The sequence below is a fragment of the Lepeophtheirus salmonis genome, chromosome Z, assembly GCF_016086655.4.
Source record: "Lepeophtheirus salmonis chromosome Z, UVic_Lsal_1.4, whole genome shotgun sequence".
Taxonomy (NCBI): Eukaryota; Metazoa; Arthropoda; class Copepoda; order Siphonostomatoida; family Caligidae; genus Lepeophtheirus; species Lepeophtheirus salmonis.
In genome coordinates this window covers 7,287,824-7,311,438 of record NC_092584.1, presented here as the reverse complement: position 1 = coordinate 7,311,438, position 23,615 = coordinate 7,287,824, and the positions used below count along the sequence as shown (strand labels likewise).

The window sequence follows — 23,615 nt, the reverse complement described above, 5'->3', positions numbered from 1 at the left end:
GAAAACAAAAAAAACAAAAACTACACGATGATCATGTAATCAAGGCTATTTTTGATTCATGCCAAGGATAAAAAAGCTTATTGAAGTTGGAGAAGGTCACACCCAATTAATCGAATAACAATATCACTGAAAACAACTTCACAAATTTGCATTAGATTTGATCAATTAATTAGCATACTTTAAATATTATTAATTGCAAAAATAAATGCCCAATTTATATGAAAAAGCCTTGTATTTTTGTTCAACGGTTGAGGCTGTCTTGCTCCAGATTTAGTAAAAATAAATACTTATACTATAGCCAAAGTATAAAGAAAACCCAAGACTGTATTCCACTTTTACATATTTCTCAATGCAATAATATCCTTATAGTAGCCAAACAAATGATTCTATACATATATATGTTTAAATGAAACATATATACACTGTATATAAAATATTTTCTCATTCAATAGTCAAACTTTTGATATTCATATTTCATTGAAAATATTTATTTAATAAAAACCCAAAAACTATTTAAATATAAATACATTTTTATATTTGAATATGTAAATCATTTAGTAAGGCATATGGTGAAATATATAATATATAAGTATGTCAATCCGCATATAAAATGTAGGTAAATATTAGTGTTGGGTTTCTCTCTGAAAATTCTGGACCCGTCTGAGACCGTTATGACTTAATGACCCCTACTCATTTGGTCTTCAAAAGAAGTTCGGCGAAGAGAGAAGTGGGCTGATATACCGGATCGAAATCGGAACCCCGTTATATCGGGAAAAATATCCAAAATCTGAAGTGTATCGTTATCGGAGAAAATTCTTAAAAAATTCGATATATACACCGATATTTTAAACGATTTATTCAGAAAAAAGGATGAACTGAAAATAAATTCTTGCTCATTTTTTGTAGAAAGGAAGATGAATGATTGAATACTTCTGGGATGAATTTTGATATTCTTTAAAATATGCATCATCTCTTAGGGTTTTTGTTCTATTTTGCATTTTTTAAGTGATCCAATTTTTAAATATTAAAATTATCTACTCATCGTGAATAGATCAATTTATTGTTTCGATCCTGGTATCTCATTCCCAAGGAAGGAGTCCACAATACTCCCTAATGAAGTCTGTTATTTTTCCTAGCATTCATTTTCCTACATCGCCCCTCGTGGAATACAGAATCCGAAGATCTCGTGATATGGATAATCAAGCTATACGTAACTTCCTTCAATTGCCCTATCTTCCTTTTACGAGGCATGAAATTCGCATTGAAATAGAAAAAAATATCATGATAATGTTAACTATTAACTAGTACATCCCCATAAAAAATGGAATCCCTACAAAATGGAACATAAATCCTTGGAGGTACATATTTTTTTAATAAATCTTTTTTTAAATTATACATTGAATATTTTGCTATAATATCATCTATGATATTCTAAATCAATATGTATTGTAAATAAGTTATTAGGGCTAAAGAAGAGGGTCGTTTTTTATCGTTTTTTAGTCTAAAAGTCTCTTGTAAGTATTTCACTCATAGACATAAATCTTTTGGGTCTTACTTATACAAACCTACAATCTCAAAAAGTTGCTGAATAAATATTGTTTAAGTTCAAATTATTTTAATTTTACAGTATTGAAATGTCCGGTTTAAAAATCAAGCAAATAACCACTTATGACTAAATTTTACAATTATTTTGTAAGTATTTTGTCTGGCATTCATTATTTTTAATAATTTATGATGAATAAAAAATTTTTATTACCTAACCATTAAAAAAAAAAAGGTAAAAAGTAGATTTCTGAAAAATAATTTTTCCCATTTTACGGGTTTTAGTACTAAAAATTTCTTGCTCCCAAAAACTGAGAGTAGTGGAGACACCCTGTATATGATATCAGGAGTAGATCTGTTCTTAGGGATAGTTCCTTTAATCAAATAACAAGAGTCAATATATATATATGTATATTCGTGTGAACGCACGTTAGATACAGATTTTTTTATTTGCAGAAACTGCAATAGTATGAAGGATTACTTTTAAAAGAAAGATCTGTATTCGAGTCCACCTTTTCCGTGTCCGAGTCAAGACCATGGCAATAAAATGGGACTCGAGATCAAGTTTGTGTTCAAGTACTCCATTTGATGAAATATTAAGTATAAATATATATAATAGAGTAACTCGTTAATTTTGATGGAAAATGAGTTACAAGAAAATAAAAGTAACGAAATGATAAAGTTAAGAGTGTGATTCATAAATCATATTTGTACAATTAATAAATCTGAGGAAAAGTGGTTCATAGATTGATACCGAAAAAAATTGCTCCACGATTGAATTTTCGTCTACGGTCTTAAATTGCAGTCTAGAACAAAATATTTGACCTAATCTCTGTAGAAAAACCACATACAAACAAACCAAATAAGAATTCGGCCTTAGCCCTTTTATCAACACTCGTTTTTAATGAACACTATGAGCTGTATAGTTGAATAAACTGTCGATTATTCTTCTACTCACACCTCTGATTAATTCTGAACTTTGATTTATTTAACTTAAATCATTGCTTGTTAAAGTTCCTGGACTTTATTTGGACAGTTTTGTATCTATATATTTGCAGTAGATTATAGAAAGATAATTATTGATATTGAATGAATTATTGATGATTATAAGTTGATTATTTTCTTTTTCTTCCCACAGAGCAGTCTTCTTCCTCTCTACTTCTGTTCTCTTTATTTCTTCTTACAGATTAGCCAAAAGTTTCGGTTCTATTTATTTTGTTCAAAGATAGCTGGAAAAGCCTTTCTTTAAGGCATGTTAATTCACATTATCCTCATATTTATAACAATAACACATGTCAACAGCAAAAATTGTACAAAAACAGTATATGCTCAATTTAATACAATTTGATCCCCTGATTCAAAATATGGCCTTATTTTTTCTCTCATAGCCTTCAGAAAAAGGCCATAATTTTTTTTTTTTTTTTGGCTCTTTTTAAGGTTTAAAACCCTCCACGTTGAAGACAGGGATAAATTATATTAATATATTTTATAACCGAATGATACAAAAATCTAAATCTCTTTTTATCATTTCTACGTCATACTTATAACTCAAGTCATCTTTGTTTAAAGTGGAAAATATGTGCTTTTTATTCAGAGGCTCATAGCTTCAAAACGAATAGATTCAAGAGTTTAAAAGCATTGCACTGGATAGCTAAAAGTATAGTCTTTAATTTAAAAGAAAAAAGCCTCCCCAAGAAGACTCTATATATTTGTCAATTTGAGATAGGGCCACAACAATATTTCCAGGGAAACACTCATAACAAAAGCATAAGTATTCGTATTCCCCAGCTACAAGAGATAGAAACAAAGACAGAGAAGAAGAAAAGAGGTAGAAACAAAGAGAGAGAAAAATAAAAAGGATTTGCTCGGAGGACTCCTTTGAATGTCCGTTTTTTGGAATCCCTCACTCACTACGGATATGCTACGCGTCATCTTGTGTCCAAGAAGCATGAAATAATTTATTTATAAAGTTTAAGACATGAGGCGTAATGTTATAACAAATTGTCTAATATATATGTTCTTTTTCTCCTTTTCTCTCTCTTTTCTCTTGAAAGGGCTGGTGTCTCGTGGAGACAGAGGCCACATTGACTAGGTCTATATATTTGCCAAGTTGTCTTCACACCACTTGAGGGCTTCCTCTGAAGAACCTCTTCTTGTCATCTTCCAGCTTTTAATCTTGGAAAGTCAGACATTTGGATCAAGGGACGATGCGGATAATCTCATTCCTTCGTATTTAAGTGCTGACCCACGATTTATTCCCCCCCCCTCCCCCCATCTCAGTTGTCCTTGCTCTGATAAAAAATATGTTTCTTAAGAATAGTTTGGTTTTATTGTTCTACCGGTTGATAATACGAGAAAAATCGGCAAAATATTTAGTAAGACAATGGAAACTTTCCAAAGTTTCATTTCTGATTCGCCGGGACACCCTGTAGACCAGAATTCAATAGTTTAAAGATTGTGGACCGATTTTCTTCCCCCATCATAATTTATGAGTTTTAAAAATATGATTTAAGAGCATTTTGTCTTGATATGACGTTATTGTGGGTCAACGTTTATAATTTTAAAGCACACATGACGTCAACAACAGTTCATTTAATGATTTAGGCTTAAGCCACGATGGAAGTGACAGGAGTGGTCAATTAAATATTTAATTGCTTATATAAAGTAAAATAAATATATATGTACAGTCTCATTGTCTCACTATTACATAGTTTGTCGGGACACAGGGTACTGTCTGAGATAGTAATTGAGATTGAAATATGGACGAGTACACCAAAAATAATACATCGGTCTCGGGCCGAGACACAGCCCTAGTAAGTGTATGTAGATTCAAATATCATTTATCGGCTTTCTAAAAGGATTTATCCTTTTTTTAAATAATATAATAATGACTTTTTGGCACGACAAGTGAATCGAATAGTACGTAGACATGTATTTTCAAAAGCCTTAAATAAATGCTACATTCTAAACATGTCGTTATGTACATGAATATATGAGTAACTATAATAGAAAGGAAATAACCCAAAATCCCACTCCATATCTTACAAGGACAAACAGTGGGTTGACCCAAAACATGCAATACCATTAAATTACGACTTTATCCCAATTATTTTTAATTATGAGTTTTTATTACACCACCAAACGAAGGATGAAACAAAAATAAGCAAAACTTGTTTTTATCCCATGTCTCTAAGTGTAAAAATATAGGAGCAACAGTCCAAAAGGCAACGCGTTTGGTGTTTGTGCTAAAAAGACTGCAGATACCGTTGCAAAAAAAAGCTGCAGAGAACTCTATCCGGACTACATACAACATCAAGAAGCCCATTACGGCCCCATACAACCACGAAGAACCAAAACTTCTGCAGCAACAAAATGGCTGACTTCTAGCCCACCTCCAGCCCTGACGTCAACCTCAGCACTTTCCAGTTTGGGGAGTTTGAAGAAAAATGCCTGACGTCTTTCTCCTCAAATTTGAACGCGCTCAAAGCTATTATTGTGGCAGCCCCTCCTTTCGTCGTGATGTAAAGGGTCTTATTGGACGTGAAAGAGAATATATTGCTTATGAAATATATCTAAATATAATATATATTGGTTTTGAGTTCTTTTTTCTTGAATGAATAAAAATCATGTTTTTAGTATTCTAGTCATGTCATATTCTATACAATTCCTCACATATATTATTTATTTAATTGATTTATAAAGACAACGAAGTTCTATCAAAAAATAAAATCAAAGGTTATAAAAAGTGTTACAATATAGACAATTCATTCGTTCAAATATATCAAAGAAAAACGCTAATTTAAACATGATGATATTTGATACAGTGAAAGCACATAGCTACACAATAAAAAACGAGCATCTTCCAAAAAATCAATATTTTCAAAGTGATTTTTTGCCTCCGGAAAAGTTTTTGTATATTAAGCTGTCTAACCTTAATAAATAGTATTATTGTATTTTTTCTCTCTGTAGTCCATAACAACCTAAATTGTAGGGTATAAAAGATTATTTTATGTTTTTTGATATAAAAGTAATTAGGAATACACTGTCTTAATCCTAGTACAAAAATTTGTTCACAAGTTTTATGTTCTATATTCAGAACCAATACAGTCCTTTTTTTTTTTGTTTTTTTTTGTACCTTTGATAAATACAATTGAATTTAACTTTTTGAAGGATCAAGAGTAATAAAGTTCATTACTATTTTGGATCCTCAAAAGATCTTCAATATTAAGCTTTCTCAAAAGTATAACTAGGAGTGGTCTCTATGGGGAAATTATTTATATTTCTTTAGATTGTTTTTTTAAAGCTTCCCAATAGCCTATCTAGACATATTATGGAAAAAAAAAAAAATATATATTGTCCTCATCAAACAAGTGAACAATCAATTTTATACTCGATACAGTACCACATCTCAACTCCTATATAGGCTGAAGACCCAATTTAAAAACTTTGGCTGGTAGATTTTTAGATGTAAAATGCGTCCTTTATATTGTCAAATTCTTGAAAAATTACGATAGTATCTTCAATTTATATATTTGGAAAAAAGTAAATTTGCCTGATGCTTTTGAACAACTTTAACAATGAAAGGTGTTCACATGTTGTTTAGCTTGAAGAAAAAAAATCTATTCACTTGACTCCGTTACATGTCTGCCTCCCACATTCCAAATAACTCGTAGAGAAAACACACTTAAACAATCTTTTTTCTCGTGCATCCAAAATGTATTTGGATAAGGATGCCAGTATTTAATTTTCACATACATTATTCCTATGACATTCCTTAACTGTGTTAAATTTCAAATCAGACTCTACAGTTCACATTCCTTCCAAAATTGTTTAAAGACATACAAGAATATAATTTGATTATGCTTAAAGAATACCATGTATATTATGTAATAAAAATATATAATTAAGGTTATGATTACCTGATCTGCGAAAGCAGAGGGTCTCCTCTTTTGTAAGTCATATTTGAAGACCTCTTGATTCAAATTCGACTCCCACGGAGACAGTTCTTCACGCTCCGGTGAAGAATCTTCATAGAGCTCTTGTCCATTCATAGTTTTAGACTTTCGATATTTTTTCTGTAAATCAAAATTTAAAATAATGATTAAAAATATGTAGAGTTGTCAATTATTAGTATTTTATCGCATGTTAAATTTGAGTAATTTTTAAGTTTAACAACACTGTTTAAAATCCCTATTTTGAGTCTCACCTCTGTTGAGAACATCTAATTATAATGTAATCACGCGTGTGTGAAGTATTGAAAATAATTCTATAATATAAAAGAATTGTTTAACAACTACCCTTGGATTTGCCATAATTCATCTTTCTTTTTGTGTTAAAAGTTTGCAAGATAAACTAAAACTAACGATGTGATTTAACATAATGATTTTCTATAGAACATATTCTCTTTAATTTTTCATTTTTTAAATGATTTAGAAAATATATATTTAATATTTCATAATGAATACTTTGATGTAAAAAATATATATATAAAATCTCCTTATTAAACAAAATTAGAATTTAAATATCTTGTTCTTGCAGTTTTAACATAAATAATGCCCTCTTAAAGGAGTTTGATTAATTAAAAACTTGAATTATTCAAATTTCTTATGCTTACTTAATGGTATTTTAATTTATATTTGTGTCAATTTAAATTATTTTAAAGAGTATGTTTATTTAATTTTAAGTATGATTGTAGATTTTTTTTTTCAACATTCTTTATTTGGTTTATATATTATATAGACCATGAAGTTGATGATGGAAGGTCCTGGAGTTCTTCCACTGCAAAATTCCATGACTCACATCCTGGTCTATAATTTTCATGGTGAGAGAGACATAGCGGGCTGAAGGTACCAAGATGATACCTTGACTCATCCTCCCAAATAGGCTGATAGTTCGTTAGTCGGCTGGCGATGAGGTCTTTACAATTAAGAATTGCAAAGTCCAGAGCCCTTGTTACCTCAGAAGTTCCACCCTTCTTCTTTGAAATTCCAAAAATAACAGGACCTTTAACATATTTTTCTTCCCCTATTCGTCAGCCCTTTTAGATTTATAGATACAAAATATTTTAGGAGAGAGATGGCAGGGCAGTCCACAAACATATGAAGTGTGTTATTATATAGTTTTCCACAGTCCTTGAAGGGCCTAGTATATTTAATACAATCTGTAGATATTTGTAATTGCAGGGTAAACTTTTTATCATCATTTATTCCCCTCAAAGAAGACACTATTTTTCTTTTCCAACCCATAGGGGAGCCCAAACTCTTACTATGCAGCTCCCAGAGTCCATTCACAGCTGTAACAAAATTTAGGGGGCCATCTTAACGTACAACGGGCATGACATTGAATAATATTTTAAAGAATTAACAAGTGGAAATCTTATTCCACCATCGTTGAGCAATTCTTCCGAATTTAAATTATGAACAGTTAAAATATCTCGTGTGATTGCGCGTTCTTCTGAAATTGAGGGGTCCTTTAAATTTATAAAAAATTACTTTTTATTTATATTTTGCGGAATGATATCAATGGTTGAGTCATTTCTATATGCAGGGGTGAGTATCCAAATTATTTTCTGAGCTGAGCCCCAAACTGGAGAGATTAAAGATGCACTTTTGTTGGTCAGATTAGTGCCCATCATAACCCAAATGTACAGTTCTCGGTTCGTTATTCTTCTTTTCCATTCTACTGCTGGATTTCTTGAAATATCCACGAAAATTTTGGAGATAATTTTCGGGACGATACGAGATAGTTGGGCCCCTCCACCACCTATATGGGACCAAATTGTTATAAAAGTCAACTCTTTTTTGAAGGTTGAATCTTTTCTCGAAATAAATTCTTTTGTTGACGGAATTTCGTTCCAGTTATCTTCGTGAATACCACTGCTGTTCCATTTTATACCCAAAATTTCCATCATTCTTCTAACTTTACAATTTCCGACTTTAAGATTATCTTCAGGCTTCCAAGAGCCCAAAGGTAAAATAGAGATCTTATTTTAATTCAAAGCCAATCCTGTTTTTTCTTGTAACTTCCGAAAATAATTAAGTAAGACATTTTATTCTGGCAATTAGCTGAGACTCAGAATTCGCCTCTACGGTGAAAGCTAGTATACAAATTAATAATATGCTGAGATCTCTCAACACAAATCCCAAAGCCTCTGTACCATTTTGTAACTCCTAAAATGTGTTCTTCGATTGTAGCTATGAAAAGAAGTGGAGACGAGGGGCCTCCCTGACAACAGCTCTTTTCTAAGATGATTGGCTGGCTTTCTAGTCCATCCAATGAGATCGTTGAAGTGCCGTTATATAGCAAGGCACGTACGGGGTTAAAAAACCCGCTTTGGAAGTAACTTTTTAACAGATCTAAGAATTTGCCTATGAGAAATAGAGTCGAAGGCATTGCAGAAGTCTATTGCTATTATTGTTCCAAACTTCCTTCTACTTTCTGCTGTGTACATTGCAGCTTTTAAAAGATATAGAACGACTTTATCACTAAAGTTCGAATAGACTTTACCCAAGACTCCATCTGGACCACAGGCTTTATCATCCTTATAATACTTTCCTATGAAGTTACATATAATATCTTTGGAGAAGATATAATTCCCTTGAACAATGGAAATTACATCTCTTTTTGGAAAGTGGCCTCTTTTTGTGCCAACAATGTTTTGGAAATGGGAATAAAAGAAGTCTAACACATCTACCGGTTTAGTTATAACATTTCCTTCATGAATAGTTTTTTTAACATCAGGGGCAGAGAATCTGTCTTTCTTTAAAAATTTCTTAGGTATTCTGCGCGCAGACCCTTTCCAACTCAACTTTTTCTTTCATTTTTGCCTCAGCAATTTCTGCAGTTCTACAAAAATTCAGAGAATCCGCAAAATACGTGCATGCAAAAATTGATTCATTATTGAGAACATTATCCACTTGACAGGGTATAACCTTGTTTCATTTCCAATTTTCCAAAAGAAAACTGGGAAGTCGTTGAATGAATTATTTTTATGAGCCTTTGAGTCGCTTGGTTAGATGAAAAAGAGTCATTAAAACCTCCTTGTAATTCTTTTTTAAATTTTGTTTTGTATTTATCAATTTGTTTTTCGGATAGATGATTTTTATCAATTAGCGAAAACTTATCTTTATCTTTTTCTTCTACATTTCGGGTCTCACTAATCTCTTCAATTTGTTTTTCCACTAGAAGATCTTTATCAATTCTGGAAGACTTATCTTCATTTTTGTCTTCTACTAATTGTCATTCCTTATTCTCTACAATTTGTACTTCTGATGGAGGACGTTCTTGCATGGCTTTTTTGAGAGCCCTTTCATATTCAAAAGTTTTAAGCCGTTTTTCCAAGCAATAATGCTTCATATGGATTTTTATAAGTCTTACATATTTCAATAGATCTTTTATATGTGTACTAGTTTAAAGGTTCATGAGGGAAATCCTAGTGTGGTTTAATAACACTAAAGTTATAATTAAGTTGGTCCAACAAAATTTCGTAGTAAAATTCGGTCTACAAAAAGAAAAGAATTGGCTCGATCCGGTCTCAAGACGTTTTCTGAGAAAAAAAGTTGGAAAAAAAAGAGGAAAAAATTATTTCAAACCTGTTTTTCCATATAATGAATAGTTGAGCGAAAATCAAATAACTTTTCCACAAAGAATAAGTACACCATTTTTTTCTATATTAATAATGAATTCATCTTGGCAAAAATTCTGTGTATCACATTCAAATTGGATGCAAGAGTATATTTTAAGCACTCTGGAAAAAAACACCCTCTGCCTCAAAAATTACTTTTCCTTGAAAATAGTCATTTAATTAATTTTTTTCGTAATTTTTGAATAATTGATGTGATTACATCATAAGCCAATATTATTCTATTAGAAAACAGATTATGTATTGTATCACCAATTTAAACAATAAATTATCTATTCAATTTATATGAATTTGACTATAAATATGTGTGGGGTTTACGCTTGTGCCTTGATAAAGTATTTTTATCTTTGATCATTTTACTCAATACATGGGTGTGAGACAAAAAGTCTTGCTTGCATTGTCATTTGAGGGAATAAATATTCACTAATCCTATATAACATTGACATGCACTGATAGACGTCTATTCATGTGTTTGATACAATAAATTAATACATAAAATGAGAGAATATTTTATGTTAAATTGAAAACATTAAATTCTAAAGATATACTAAATATTTCTCAACCAGCCTTTCAATTAATTTAAACTGTATTTTAAAAGTTATTTCTCTTCCCAAACAAAAAAAAAAAGGATTCCATCAACAGGGAATAAAGGTCTTTAGATTGTGAGATTTTGATGTGATCAGAATATTAATCATATATAATCAAAATAACTTGAGAAATGTATAAAATTAGGCGGCCGATATCAATTTTTTTTTTGTACAAAAATGGACCGAATAGATGTACTCATTTATAAAAGTTGAGCAAAAATTGTATTCGCTCCTTTCCATAAACTTACACTCCTCCCTAGTAACAAAGCCTTTGGCGAAGGTCTTCTATGTCAAAAGAAGTAATTTTACTAAAAAAACCTTTTTCTTTTGCATATTTTTATTCTTTTTATTTAATTTCGACCGATCGATAATAATTTAATGCTCATTACACTTTAAACTTCAAAGACTCCTTCGTAAAATAGTAAAAAATAAATAAAAACTAACAATAGGTCGAACTTTGATATAACAAAGCTAGTGCATGTGTGTAAAAAATATAATAAAAACTAATTTGAGTAAGTGTAATTTTCCATTTTTTTTTCTAAAGAAGGATACTGCTCTGTTTATGTTGATAAATGTTGATGTAGATCTGTTATTATGTAATCCAACTTCATACTTTTATCCGCTGCCAGTCGCTCTCCGAGATCATCAATCCAAAAGTGCGGAACACTAACCCATCTAATGCCTTACGGAGGGGGTGCCCCCTGCGGCAACTATAGAATAGATGGACTCAACTTCGATTTTAGAAAAGGTACTATGTATATTTCTACAATGGGTTCGAGGTCTTATTATTTGTAAATAAAGATACTGTAGCTAATTTATAGCAAACCCACTTTTGTTTCGAGTTCGTGAAGGGATAATGCCGAATACATTCCGTATTATCTAAAATAGGGGGGTCGGGGGTGTTCCCTAATTGATCCAGACTAAAGCTTTAACCAAGTAACGAAAGCCGAATGTTAGCCAGATATTTCAGCGTTTTAGTAGTTTTTTTGCAAAATGTCACTTTTCATATGACGTCACTATGTATTACTTGTTATCATAATAATTAAAAGTAAATGTATAATTTCAGATACAATGGTCAATTATTGTTGGAAGTGGAAACTTGGACTCCATCGTTTCATTATTAAATTATTCATTTTTATATTAAAGATATATGAAAAATCCCGCAGAATAAACATAATCATCTTTCAACTCAAAAACAAATTATTGGGTTAACAAAACTTTATACTTTAAAAATATTCTTATCTAAGCTAAGTCCGTCTTCCGGAACTCGAATGAAAATCTTCTATAAAGTGAAATATATTTAGATAACATTATAACTCCTAATAATATCTGCAAATAATGACTAAAGTGTACTTTTAGCGTACAAACAAAAAAAAAGTTATGTGCACCAAAACATATTTTAGCTGTTGATCACGTGGGTCCTCATTTTTTTGTTTAAATTGTAAATCCAAACATCTTTTCATTCTGAACGACTCTTCTAACTCTGCTGATGCTCAAAGTTGAAAAAGTAATCATACCTGGACTATAGGGTCCCAATTTGAGGTAGTCCCGATGTTTTCACGTCGTTTCATAATTGCACGACCTCTCACCAAGAAGTTGTGGAAAGTAAAGGCAGGCTTCCTACCCGAATGATGACTCTTTTGCATACGTAAATCTTCTAAATTTATTCAAAAACTAATTAACATTCGGCTTATTCACATTTGCATAATTTTAAATTTGTTATGAGACCGTGTAAAAAGTCAATCCCTCTTTGGAATCAAAGTTCCCGCTAAATATTTTATATACTTTCGACCTAATAAGTCGGCACTAAAAATGCAAAGATGTTTAATATTTTTTCCTTTCTAATTGATTGTCTCAAATGGAGGATCTTAAACAACTCTATTAAATCATTTGTATTCGTCGACAAAGCACTAAAAATAATGCATTCTGTAAAATTAAAAAACATCTTTACCCTTAATTTATGTAGTACACATATTATTTTGGCAATCATACAAAAAATAAATTAACAATATATATGTTTTTCATAATATGCACATATATGAAATTAATAATAATTGGTCAAAAAACATTTTTTTAAATGTTGCATTTTTCGAGGTTGTAATGAGATATGAAACATATTTTACCTTGAATGTTTATACATTATACAGGGCGTTCATATTTTGGTATGGTTCAGCCGCCTGATGTCTTTTTCTTTGCCAGTAGAAAGAATGTTGTATCAACAAACATAAGTGAAGTTTTGGGCTACTTCAGATTTAAAGAGGATTACATTCATTGCACCGTGATGAGGTTTTTTGTCCACAAAAATAGGGAGACTTCAAAATGAGGAGGTTCAAGTGTGACTGGCCTCCCAATCCGGACCGTTCAAAAGATTCGTAATGTTATTCTGGATACTGATGATCCCAAATCCGTCATCAGCCGCAAAAATGTTGAACAGAAAAGTGTCAGTAAAGGCAGGATAAGCAAAGTCATCCAAGAAGTTCAGTCCATGATTGACAATGTCCCATGTAGAAGTTTCAGCTCCATTGATGAGGAGCTGGGGACCAGCAAAGTAATTGTGTGATCCTGCGTGTTGGGGCACCTGAGAAGGAGCAACAGGATAAAGACTAACCAGTTTATCAGTCCCAAAAGTAATGAAAATGATGTTTTCCAGCAACTGTAATGGTCTTTGGGGTCGTTTCAAGTAAGGGTGATATATTGCTATATCATATCTTCAAAACTAGTCTGAGGGACAATACGGATATCTATCCGAAGATGATTGAAGAAATAGTGCTGCCTTGGACACTGCAATCGGTTAGAGATCGACTTTTGGGGTTTCATGTCTCAGAAAGGTTGTTGAAGCGTTTGAGTGAGCGCTGTTGAGAATATGACCACCCAGCACTTAGCATCCTAATCCAATAGATTATTTTGTCTGGTGCTACGTTGAATCTAAAACAAATGGAACATTTCATGCTATCAAGGACTTTCTGATTGGCTTTGAGTACCTTGTCAACGCTTGTTCCTTCTTCGAGGCCCTGATCTAGGCTGTGATTGATACTAGAGGTGGATATATCAAAGTCACAGTTCAAGTCAATTTGAAGTAAATCCGCCAAAAATTTCATCTACACACCCTGTATTCTATCATTTAGAAAGCATTTATATAACTCTGCCGTACATTTCCCCTCATCAAAATAAATCACATTTCTTGGTACTTAAATATATTGGTACTTGGATTGACTTATTTGATGTAACTGGTGCAGTATTTTTTTTGTTGAGGGGGGGGGGGAAGTAATAACCCAATCAGAGAATGTTTTCATTACATAAAGTACTTCAAATTCAATAGTTTTTTTTTTGATAGAAAGTTCTAAGCTATTAGCACACTAACTAGTTTTATAAAATGATGGATGTAAAAAGCTTTCAATCTAAGCATGTACTTTGATTGTTATACTACTTCTCACTTAGAATTATTCAAATTTGTTAGTTTGTTCATTTTTAAAGAATCTGAATGGCCACCAATTTCAATCATTTACAATACTTATTACAAAAAAAGTAAAATAATAATAGTAATTTCAAGGATTATAATAATTTCAATATTTACGAGTACTGACATTGTGGAACCTATAATCTCCCGCAACCCAGGAGGTACGTACCTACGAAACTAAATATCTAATTTATTTATGTTGAATTTATAATTTCTATAATATGCAGGATTTGAAGATGAAATCAACTTCCTCTTTGGGTGGCCCTTGAACCCAATTTCGTCATACTATAATTTTTTTAAATATCTCGCGTAATGTACAGCCAAAACACATTTATTTAGTCTAATTTCGTCAGAATGAAAGAACTATATTCGAAGCCATTGGAGATTCAGTTCCCAGAGGAGGAACAGAGATGCCCCGTAGTTGTATGCCCAATTAATAATCAAGGACAAATCAAGAGCTGTCCATGACTGTGGCGGAAGGACTCTGCTCCCTGCCATGTGTGTAACAATTATCTTGGTTGGCTTGGGAAAAACTGATACAACCTTGTGTATAAGGACTAGTACCCTCCCAGCAGTCCCGAACTTATTCAGCATAAAAAGTAGCATTACATATATATTTGAAATTTGCGATAAAGAAAAAAAACCTAAAAAATACGCAATTTTACTATTTGCAACTTCTGCAAAAGTAATTTTCATACCACTCTAATGTATATCGTCAATTCTGACTACATTAAGGACATAAAATACAATACAATTGTATTGTTATGGATGCCAGGAGGGGACAAAATATATTTCTCTGTATAGAAAAGATAACTCAAAAGAGAAATATAAATTATGGCATATTAGAAAGCAAGGACATATAATTTACTTATTGTTCTTTGACAAAGTATGTTTGTCTTTCGTCAGTTGACGAAAGCTTTTATGTGCTGCATAATACCGAGTGGTCTATTAAAATCTGAGTCCTTTTAATTTTAAACTTTAACATAATATATTAATTAATAATACAATTTCAACAAAATTAATACTATTTATAGATGTGTGCCTGAGATCTTTTAATCCTTAATGGAGCCGCCCTTAGCTACAATGTTGGCTTCCAAGTAGCGGCTGAAAATCATGTCACCCACTGCAGATATAGTCCTCTATCATGGCGTCCCAATGTTAGCTGACAGTGGTATTGAAGGACTCAGTATTTTGGATGACGGACAATGCATGACTTTGACATACACCAAAAGGTGTAGTCGAGGGATTTTGCATCAGGGCTGTAGGGGGGCACAAAAGATTCTTGCAATGGAGAAAATGGGGTTCTTTCATTGTTGGTGTCAAATGTGGCCTCTCCATCCTAAAAAAAAAAGCTCTTCCCTTCCACTTTTTGATAGTTGTCTCGACAGTCTGGTGTGAAAACCCGATATATCTTACAATTGTCTTCTTGGACTTATTGGGGATTGGCTTGGGATGCTTTTTTAACTCCTCCAGTTCCAATTTTTCCTTTTTAAGAGAGCCCTTTTTCCTCTCTATTGTTTCGGACGTGTTGAAGGCATAGACAGTGGTCCAGGAGCAGCCTAATTGCCTGGAGTACACGAATGGAAATTCGTCAATCCTATTCCAGTTTCAGTTTCTCGACTTGTATGAGCTCAGATTTGTATTGTATTGTAACTAATTGTGTATGCTTTAATATATGGAAAAATGACTTTTCTTTCAATCACTCAACCTTAATTAATTATTGAACAAGTAAGTGCTCAGATTTCAATGTACCAGCCGCTATACTATCCCATGTTGGATATTAATTATAATATATGTAGGTATAGGACTCTTTGAGTAAAAAAATATGTCTAATAAAGTTTTTTTAAGAAAGTTAATCGAACCACATCAGTTTTTTTCTAACTACTTACATTCATATATATAACATCTACTTAATTATATAATGCCTTTATCCATTCATCACTCTAGGAAGAACACTTTTTGATATCTTTGCCCATATGACTAGAGTTTTATAAAATATGATCTAGTTTGCGTGCCATATTATATCTAGTTGGCATTCTGATAAGTGTGTACTTACCATTTTTAGACTTGAAAGGTGGCACCCCTGATTAAAAAATGATCAAAAGTTATATAGTAACTAAGTCTGTTCACTTTAATTCATTTACAATTATTTGGCTTGTGAGGTATATATTCTGAGAAGTGTATTAATGAATTATTATTGCTCCAAAGCCGTTATTCTTTAATTCTTGAAAATGTCATATAATTTTAAAGTAACCAGGAGTACATGTGCTCATAAATGACTGATAGTGACACAGGAGTCATATGTAGAGTGCTACTCTACGCCTTTTGAGTAACGTGTGTCTCTTTTGATTTTTGGGAAACTAAACACTTTTTTAAAAAGCTGCTATGATTGTTATTTCATTTTTGAAGAGAGAACATAAAGATATAAAGTGTGTGTGCTAATGAATGATGGAGAGAAATACTGATTATTTGTTGGCGAGTTATCAGTGTTAGTCCTTGTCGGACTCATGCTAGAATTCAAGGTCAAAAACTAAGTAATTCCTTGATAATTTGCTATATTTCCTTCCTTTCAGAATGTTATGACACTCTGGCTACTCTCATTTAAATCATTCTTCAATTGGCCATGGTTAGCAATCTAATCTGGGAATCGCTTTTTTTTTTTTTACACAACGAAAACGACTTCGAATTTAATGCCTTCGTCATTAGTGAACAGTCATGATTGGAATCAGAGTAGAATTGAGGATTGGCATCCCAGTAGTCCCTGCCTATGTTCATACTAGATACCTAATGGGGTTTGAGGCTATTTCCTACCTCCCACTCCATCATTCAACTGATCTTATAAAACGTCACGACAGCGCACAGATGCTCTCCTTCCAAATATTTGTCAAGCTTTGAAGATTACCATATCCTTTGCCCTCACAAATATATGTTCACATGTTTTTGTTTTTTTTTGCAAATGAAAGGCAGTCATTAAGGCCTTATTCAATATTACATTAAAGGTCTATATAAAACAATGCTTTACAAAAAACTATATTTACTGCAGGAGGAAAAAATTGCTGAGACGGATCCTATTTTGAAGAAAAAAAATGATTCTAATTTATCTCTCTCTTTCAAAAAAAGAAGTGATTCTTACTGAAGGCTTTCATTACATCATTAAAAAGTTTTGGTTGGCTCGTCGTAGCAAATATATCCTAATGGATACTTGGAGATAAATAAAGGATGGAACACGACCCAGAGCTGTATTTAAATCCAAATTTTACAAGTCCTCCTGATATCAAGTCAGAGTCCATGAAAAAATGAAACATAATCGGACTCGAGTACTACAGCTCTGATTGTAACCTAACCCCCAGGCCTGTAAGTGTTCCGCTATTTTGGCGTTCCCATCTTCTTTTTTTCCGTTCACTCATTATTTATGTTCTGTTCCATTCCTAAGGTATATATTCATACCCTTGACTACGAGATGGGCGTACGCCATCAGCTCGCTACTTCTTCTTTTATAGTGTCAGGGAGGCATAATTAAAAACTAGATTGGGAACTATCTGGAGATAAGATATAAATGATATCAGAACTTTAAGAGTCCAAGGACAAATATCTTTAGTTATGAAAATCGTGATAAAAAAAAAAAATGTTTCAAATATTCTTTTTTTTTTTTGCATTTGTATAAAGAAAAGATTAGAGGATTAATTCATCAATTATGAAATGGCTTTTGTGTTCAGAGCTCTCTTCTTTTTTTTAATTCTTTCTCAAGGATGAAAACTTTCTATTTTCTCTCTTAAAGAAACGAATTGCTATATTTCATTTTCTTTTTTGGTAGTGTGTACCTTCATCGATTTTTTATTATATATTTATTATCAAAGTTCACCTATTGAAACTCATTGATGATGTATTTTAATACCCCTGAACTGATCGAAGTGAATTAGACCATTGATTGATCGTTACTATAAATAGAGAAAAACATACTTAATGATTACACAAATGTATTTTATCTATTTATGAGTATAAGGCTCGAGAGTATAATCTGTGCCTTTTCTATCAGTTTCTACACAAAAAAAAAAAAAAACAAAATCCGTAATTTTTAATATTTTTATTTCAAATAAAAATAAAGTCTTTTACTGTCGATTCTTGAAATTTTTTGTACAAATATCTATGTTTTATTATTTCAAATAAGATATATGTATGACATATCTATTAAGATTATTTCAATTATCTTGCAAAAATATTCTTTTTTTCATTACAATACAATAAAAATTAAACATATTATTTTGTTACTTAGTTATTTACATATAATTTGTTCTATTATGTAACGGAATAATTTTAAAAGGAAGGAAAAATACCCTCATTGACGCCACGAGGGGTTGATTATAACTTAATTAAATACCGACTATTGGGACTAGACTGCAGTCCTGAATAGTGACCAACTCAACACTAGTCATGTGTCTTGAGGCTTTTTCAATGTAATTTCCCCTCAGTTCTAATCACGGCCTCGATACGGCCTCTAAAGCGGGAGAAGGTCTTTATGAAGAAGTTTTTGGGTATGAATTGAAGTGTTTCTTGATGGTGGCCACATGTCGTTGGTCCAAGGTGTGCCACGAAATGAAAACTGGTATTTGAGATCTTTGTTAACAGATGCCCTAACTGTTTTGTCACTGACTTCAAGTTCCTTTCCAGTTTGAGACGAAAGACTCTTTATGGCACTGGTCAATGATAGTGCGCACCTTCTAGATGAGCTTCCCATCCCTGACCTCCCTGGAGTCCTCTTGTGACCTCTGCGACCTTGAAAAAGTCCTCTGGATTTCTTCGAATACTCCAGTTTCTTCTTGGTTTCCTGGATTTAATACATTGGTGTAGAAGTTGTCGTTGATTTATCCTTGGATATTACTTAGACACATTACTACGGCACATCTCCGTTAGTCCTTTGTGTACTTAATCTTAACAAAGGTCTATGTAAAGCTCTTCCTTAGTCACAAAATGCGACGGAATGAATTTATTTTGCCTGTGTAATATGTGGGATTAAAAAAAGGATATCACGACATTTCGTTCAAGGACGACCAAAAGATCCCTATATATTTATTGTTGTTATCAAAGTACGGCTATTCAAACTATTGTTGATGTAAACATATCCAAGTAAATTAGACCCTTGATTGATTATTCAATACAAATGGGGGGAAAAGAAAGAAAATAAAGATAAATAAAGAGTAAACAAGTACATTTTGTCTTTAGTCTATTTTTCTTGATATTTGCAATTAGGAATTTCAATCCAGGTATAGGGCGAAATGCAATCTTAAGCCTTGTGTTTAACTTTAAGAAATATCTAATTCTTAGCAGTGAATGTCTTGCTTGAAGAGAGAGTAATTTATTAGTTTCTCTTTACGTTTTGGATCTTAAATTTAGCTAGACCATGCTATATCGAGAGATCATGCAACCCCAATGGTTTATTTAAATAGCCATATAAATTAGTTTTAATTTTTAAAAATTTAATAAGAAAAATTGCTGGAAAGAAATTTTGCTCCCATAAAGAGTTTATCGTTGAAACTGAGGAGTATTTTAAGGCAAAAGATAGAAGTTGCATTGAAATGTTAGAGTGGCGATAGTTGACAAACTAATACAAGTAAATCACATGCCATTTATTGGTTTCTTTTTTTTAAACATACCAGCAGGTGATATGATGTATAACTCTGATGATTTCTTATTCACAATTGGAACATATACAAAATAAATATATTCTTATTTTTAAGCTATAGATACGACACCTAGTATTTCTTTCAGTGCCAATAGGGATGGAAATATTTCTGTTTTGGTGGTGAAAGTTCGATATATCACTAATATTTACAGACATAAATGTACAAAAATCAAATATACAAGGTTTAAAATAGTGGGGCATGGTAAGAAGAATTTTCATAGCGCAAGGCTTTATATTAACACTTGTCCGCAGGAAAATTGTTCTGTGGGACAGGTTAATCCAGCGTATATGCTGTCCCAACGAAACAAAGCTGTATTATCGTATATAATAATTTGCTCCCTAAAAAAGTTAATAATAATTTGTGTTTAGTCAAAGTGGACGATGTGTTAAATGCAAGAGGGGTTCATCTCCTATAGGGGATGCTGAAGAATCTATTCAAGCAATACTCATTCAACCCAAAAGAACAAATACTCCTTTAAAGATTCCACATCGACTATGATGTACACCATCTCTTGGCAAGACCACATAGACACATCTAAGGAGGCTGTGAGGGAAACAGGAAGAGTTCAGGACTTCATCAAGCATGTTTGGGATTGTATATTCACACCAAAGCAGATGTACTTGAAATATCGTATCTTGTCTCGTTTTTTTTTTCACAGAAGGGCTCTTCAAGGACGAACGGGCAATTTGCAGGGAATGTAATGAAAAAACAAAAATATCGTATAATTTCAGGGACTTCAGCTCCCTGAAGTATATACTACAAAATTACCCAGGATGTGGGTCCAAATGACGTAGGAAGCAATCAAACCACGACCTCTTGTATGTTTTTTGGGGAGCTAGTGATCTCGAGCGAGGGGCCACAAAATTTATTATTAGATTACAGTGTTTATTATCAAGAACACAATATAATGTGTATCCCACGAGAAATTTTGATCTTGCTGCTCTAAACCAGTTTGTGTGGACAACGTACGTCAAGAGGAGAGAAGAAGATAGACGGATGGAGAAAACATGAAATACAGGGTTGGCAAGATAAATTTGTACAAAATTCAAAAGTTAATTGACAAAAAAAAAAAATCAAAATTCCAGATTATTTAGAAAAAAAAATCAGAATCACAAGCTTTTTAGAAAAATAATTTCTAAAATTAAATTATAAATATAAAATTTCCAAAATTTTTTTCAAATATAAAATTTCCAAAATTTTTTTTTCAAATATAACCTATTTCTGAGAGAAATTTTTAGAATTCATAACTATTCAAAGAAAAATAATTTTCTTTTTTTTTTTTTCCAAATGGAGACAAAAATCCATAGCTTTTCTCAAAAAATTAAATTTTTGTAAAAAATTCTTAAATCCAGAAATGCTTTGAAAAAAAAAATTTTTTTACAGATAATCAAATTTTTTGGATTTTTTTTCCAGAAAAACTTTTTTTAAAAAAAAAAAAAAAAAAAAACTTTTTTTTTAAATATTACATTTTTAAGGGAAAAGTTTTTAAAATCCAAAGCTATTCACAGACAATTAAATTTTTTTGAACTTTTTAAAAAAAATTACATTTTCTAGTAAGAATCAAAAATTCCTTTAATTTTTTTATGTGAGTGGGGAGGGTACAGCTCCTCCATCCTCCCCCCTGCAGATGCCCCTGGACATTGACAGTTCTTATTTCCTTTGTGCAACTCCTGCATACCTAAAGTACGGCTTTTTAAACTGTAGGGCAAGTTAGCAAAAAAAACCATACTCAAACTAAAATACAATATTATCCGCAAGGTTGTGTGAAAGTCAATATATTGTTGAGAAGAATGTCACAAACCCCTCCAAGTGAGTAACAGACGCATATATTTTATATTAAATAATATTATCATTGAGGGAATGGTATTAGTTATGAGGAAGACGAAGCTGCTTTATGTGACTTTGTTTACAAACTAGTAAATATAAGTAAACAACGCCATTGTTGCCATATCATCTTACGGTTTCTTTTTTAAACATACTGCCTGGCCATATGAATTACAACTCTTCCTATCTGTGGGCTATATATACGAGAATAAGGTTTTCTTTCAGTGTCATTAGGGATGTGAATATGCCAGTGTTTAAAAAATAAGGATGCCCCGGGAGCTCAACATTCGATACATCACTAATATTTACATACATAAATGCACAGATAAAAATATACAACGTATAAAAACTTTCTTGGAAAACAAGGGAGAAAAAAAATCCCAACTCAGAGGTGCTTTCTTTTTTTGTTAAGTTGCTAACATATAGATATATATTTTTCTACATGAAAAAAAAAAAAAATATATATATATAAATCACCTGGAGAAAATAATTTTATTATTAACAGTGTGACTTAACTTTAATAATTTTTTTTTTTACAACAACAACATTATCATAGCATGAGTATATCAAAGTCGTCAAATTCTGAGATCTTTACATTTTTTCCTCCTTTTACAAATCGGCTTTCTAATTTTTGTATTTGTTTCCTGTACATATAAGAGATAAAACTATCTTACCATGTCAGCAAAGGAAAGGAAGGACTTTAAGAATGGTTCTTGGAATTCCAACTACACTAGATACGATCCTTTTATTTATTATACATGGTTGAACAATTGAAAAAAAAATATGACCTCATTCAGATCCAATGTGAGTGCACAAATTGAATATAAAAATAAATAATAGATGTCTCCGACAAATACTCAAGATAGTCTCTTTTTATTAATAATCAAATATGACTAATAAGAATAACCATTAAGTAGTGTTTTGCTAATTCGAAATTCTTAAAACTATTTGAACGATAATAAATCCAGAGTTAATCATGTGTGACCTCTATAACTGTTGTCATCTGATATTCTGTTATTTAAGGATTTTAAATTGGTCCTATTGATCTAGATCGAGTTTTTGTAACCAACTCATGGACCTTTTTTTTTTACTTTCTAAATTCATATATATATATAAATAGGATAAAATGTAAATTTTTATTAATTCAATACCGTGTATTTTCAAAATATCTACACATGTTAAAACCATAATTTCAACATAAATCCATAGTACCAAGCCTCAACTGTTTATAATAGATTTTTTCTTTATGAAGTAAAATAGTTACTCCGTGGCAGAATTGAGGGCCCTTAGTTTCCCATGTACAATATTAAATAGAAGCAATAAAATCATTAAAGTATTGACGATGGGAATTCGGTCGAATTCTACTGCAATAGCAGTGCACGTCACTTTATAAGCAAAACAAGTTAATATCCATTTTGTTAGTGTAGTATGTGATTTTAATTTTGTTTTAAAAAGGTCTTTACAATGTTTTAAATAGTTTATTTTCTTATCTTTTTTTAACAATTATTCTTATCAGATGAATTGGCAGCATTTTGTATGAACGTTTTTTTTACATCAAATATACTTTTTTTACCATTAAAAATCAAGGCAATAACTCATGTCTCTAAAAATTGCTTGTTCGTTCTTTATATATTTGCAAAAAAATGGGTCAATAGCTTATTGCAATTTAAATACATACATTTATTCAAATAAAAGAATTAGATTTAATCAATTTTGTAATAAATTTTGAATTTATGGGTTTTTTTCCCTGACATTTTCCCCCCCCCCAATCTTAATAAATGTTTTTGACCCAATTCTCTCAAAAATGTGTCTGAATTTCTCAAAAAATAATAACCCTACTTATGTGAACTAGGATATTATTCACCCCAAGATTTATAAAAGTA

At 31.7% G+C, this 23,615-nt stretch overlaps 1 protein-coding gene across 2 annotated transcripts in view; it reads right to left on the bottom strand.

Moving 5' to 3' along the window:
* The window catches only part of LOC121130280 (uncharacterized), a 286,433-nt gene that overhangs the window by 46,587 nt on the left and 216,231 nt on the right, over window positions 1-23,615 (bottom strand). For both annotated transcript variants that reach the window (XM_071893687.1, XM_040726040.2), the window contains exon 3: window positions 6,462-6,617. In XM_071893687.1, the coding sequence (XP_071749788.1) occupies window positions 6,462-6,617 (156 nt within the window). The remainder of the gene's footprint in view (window positions 1-6,461; window positions 6,618-23,615) is intronic.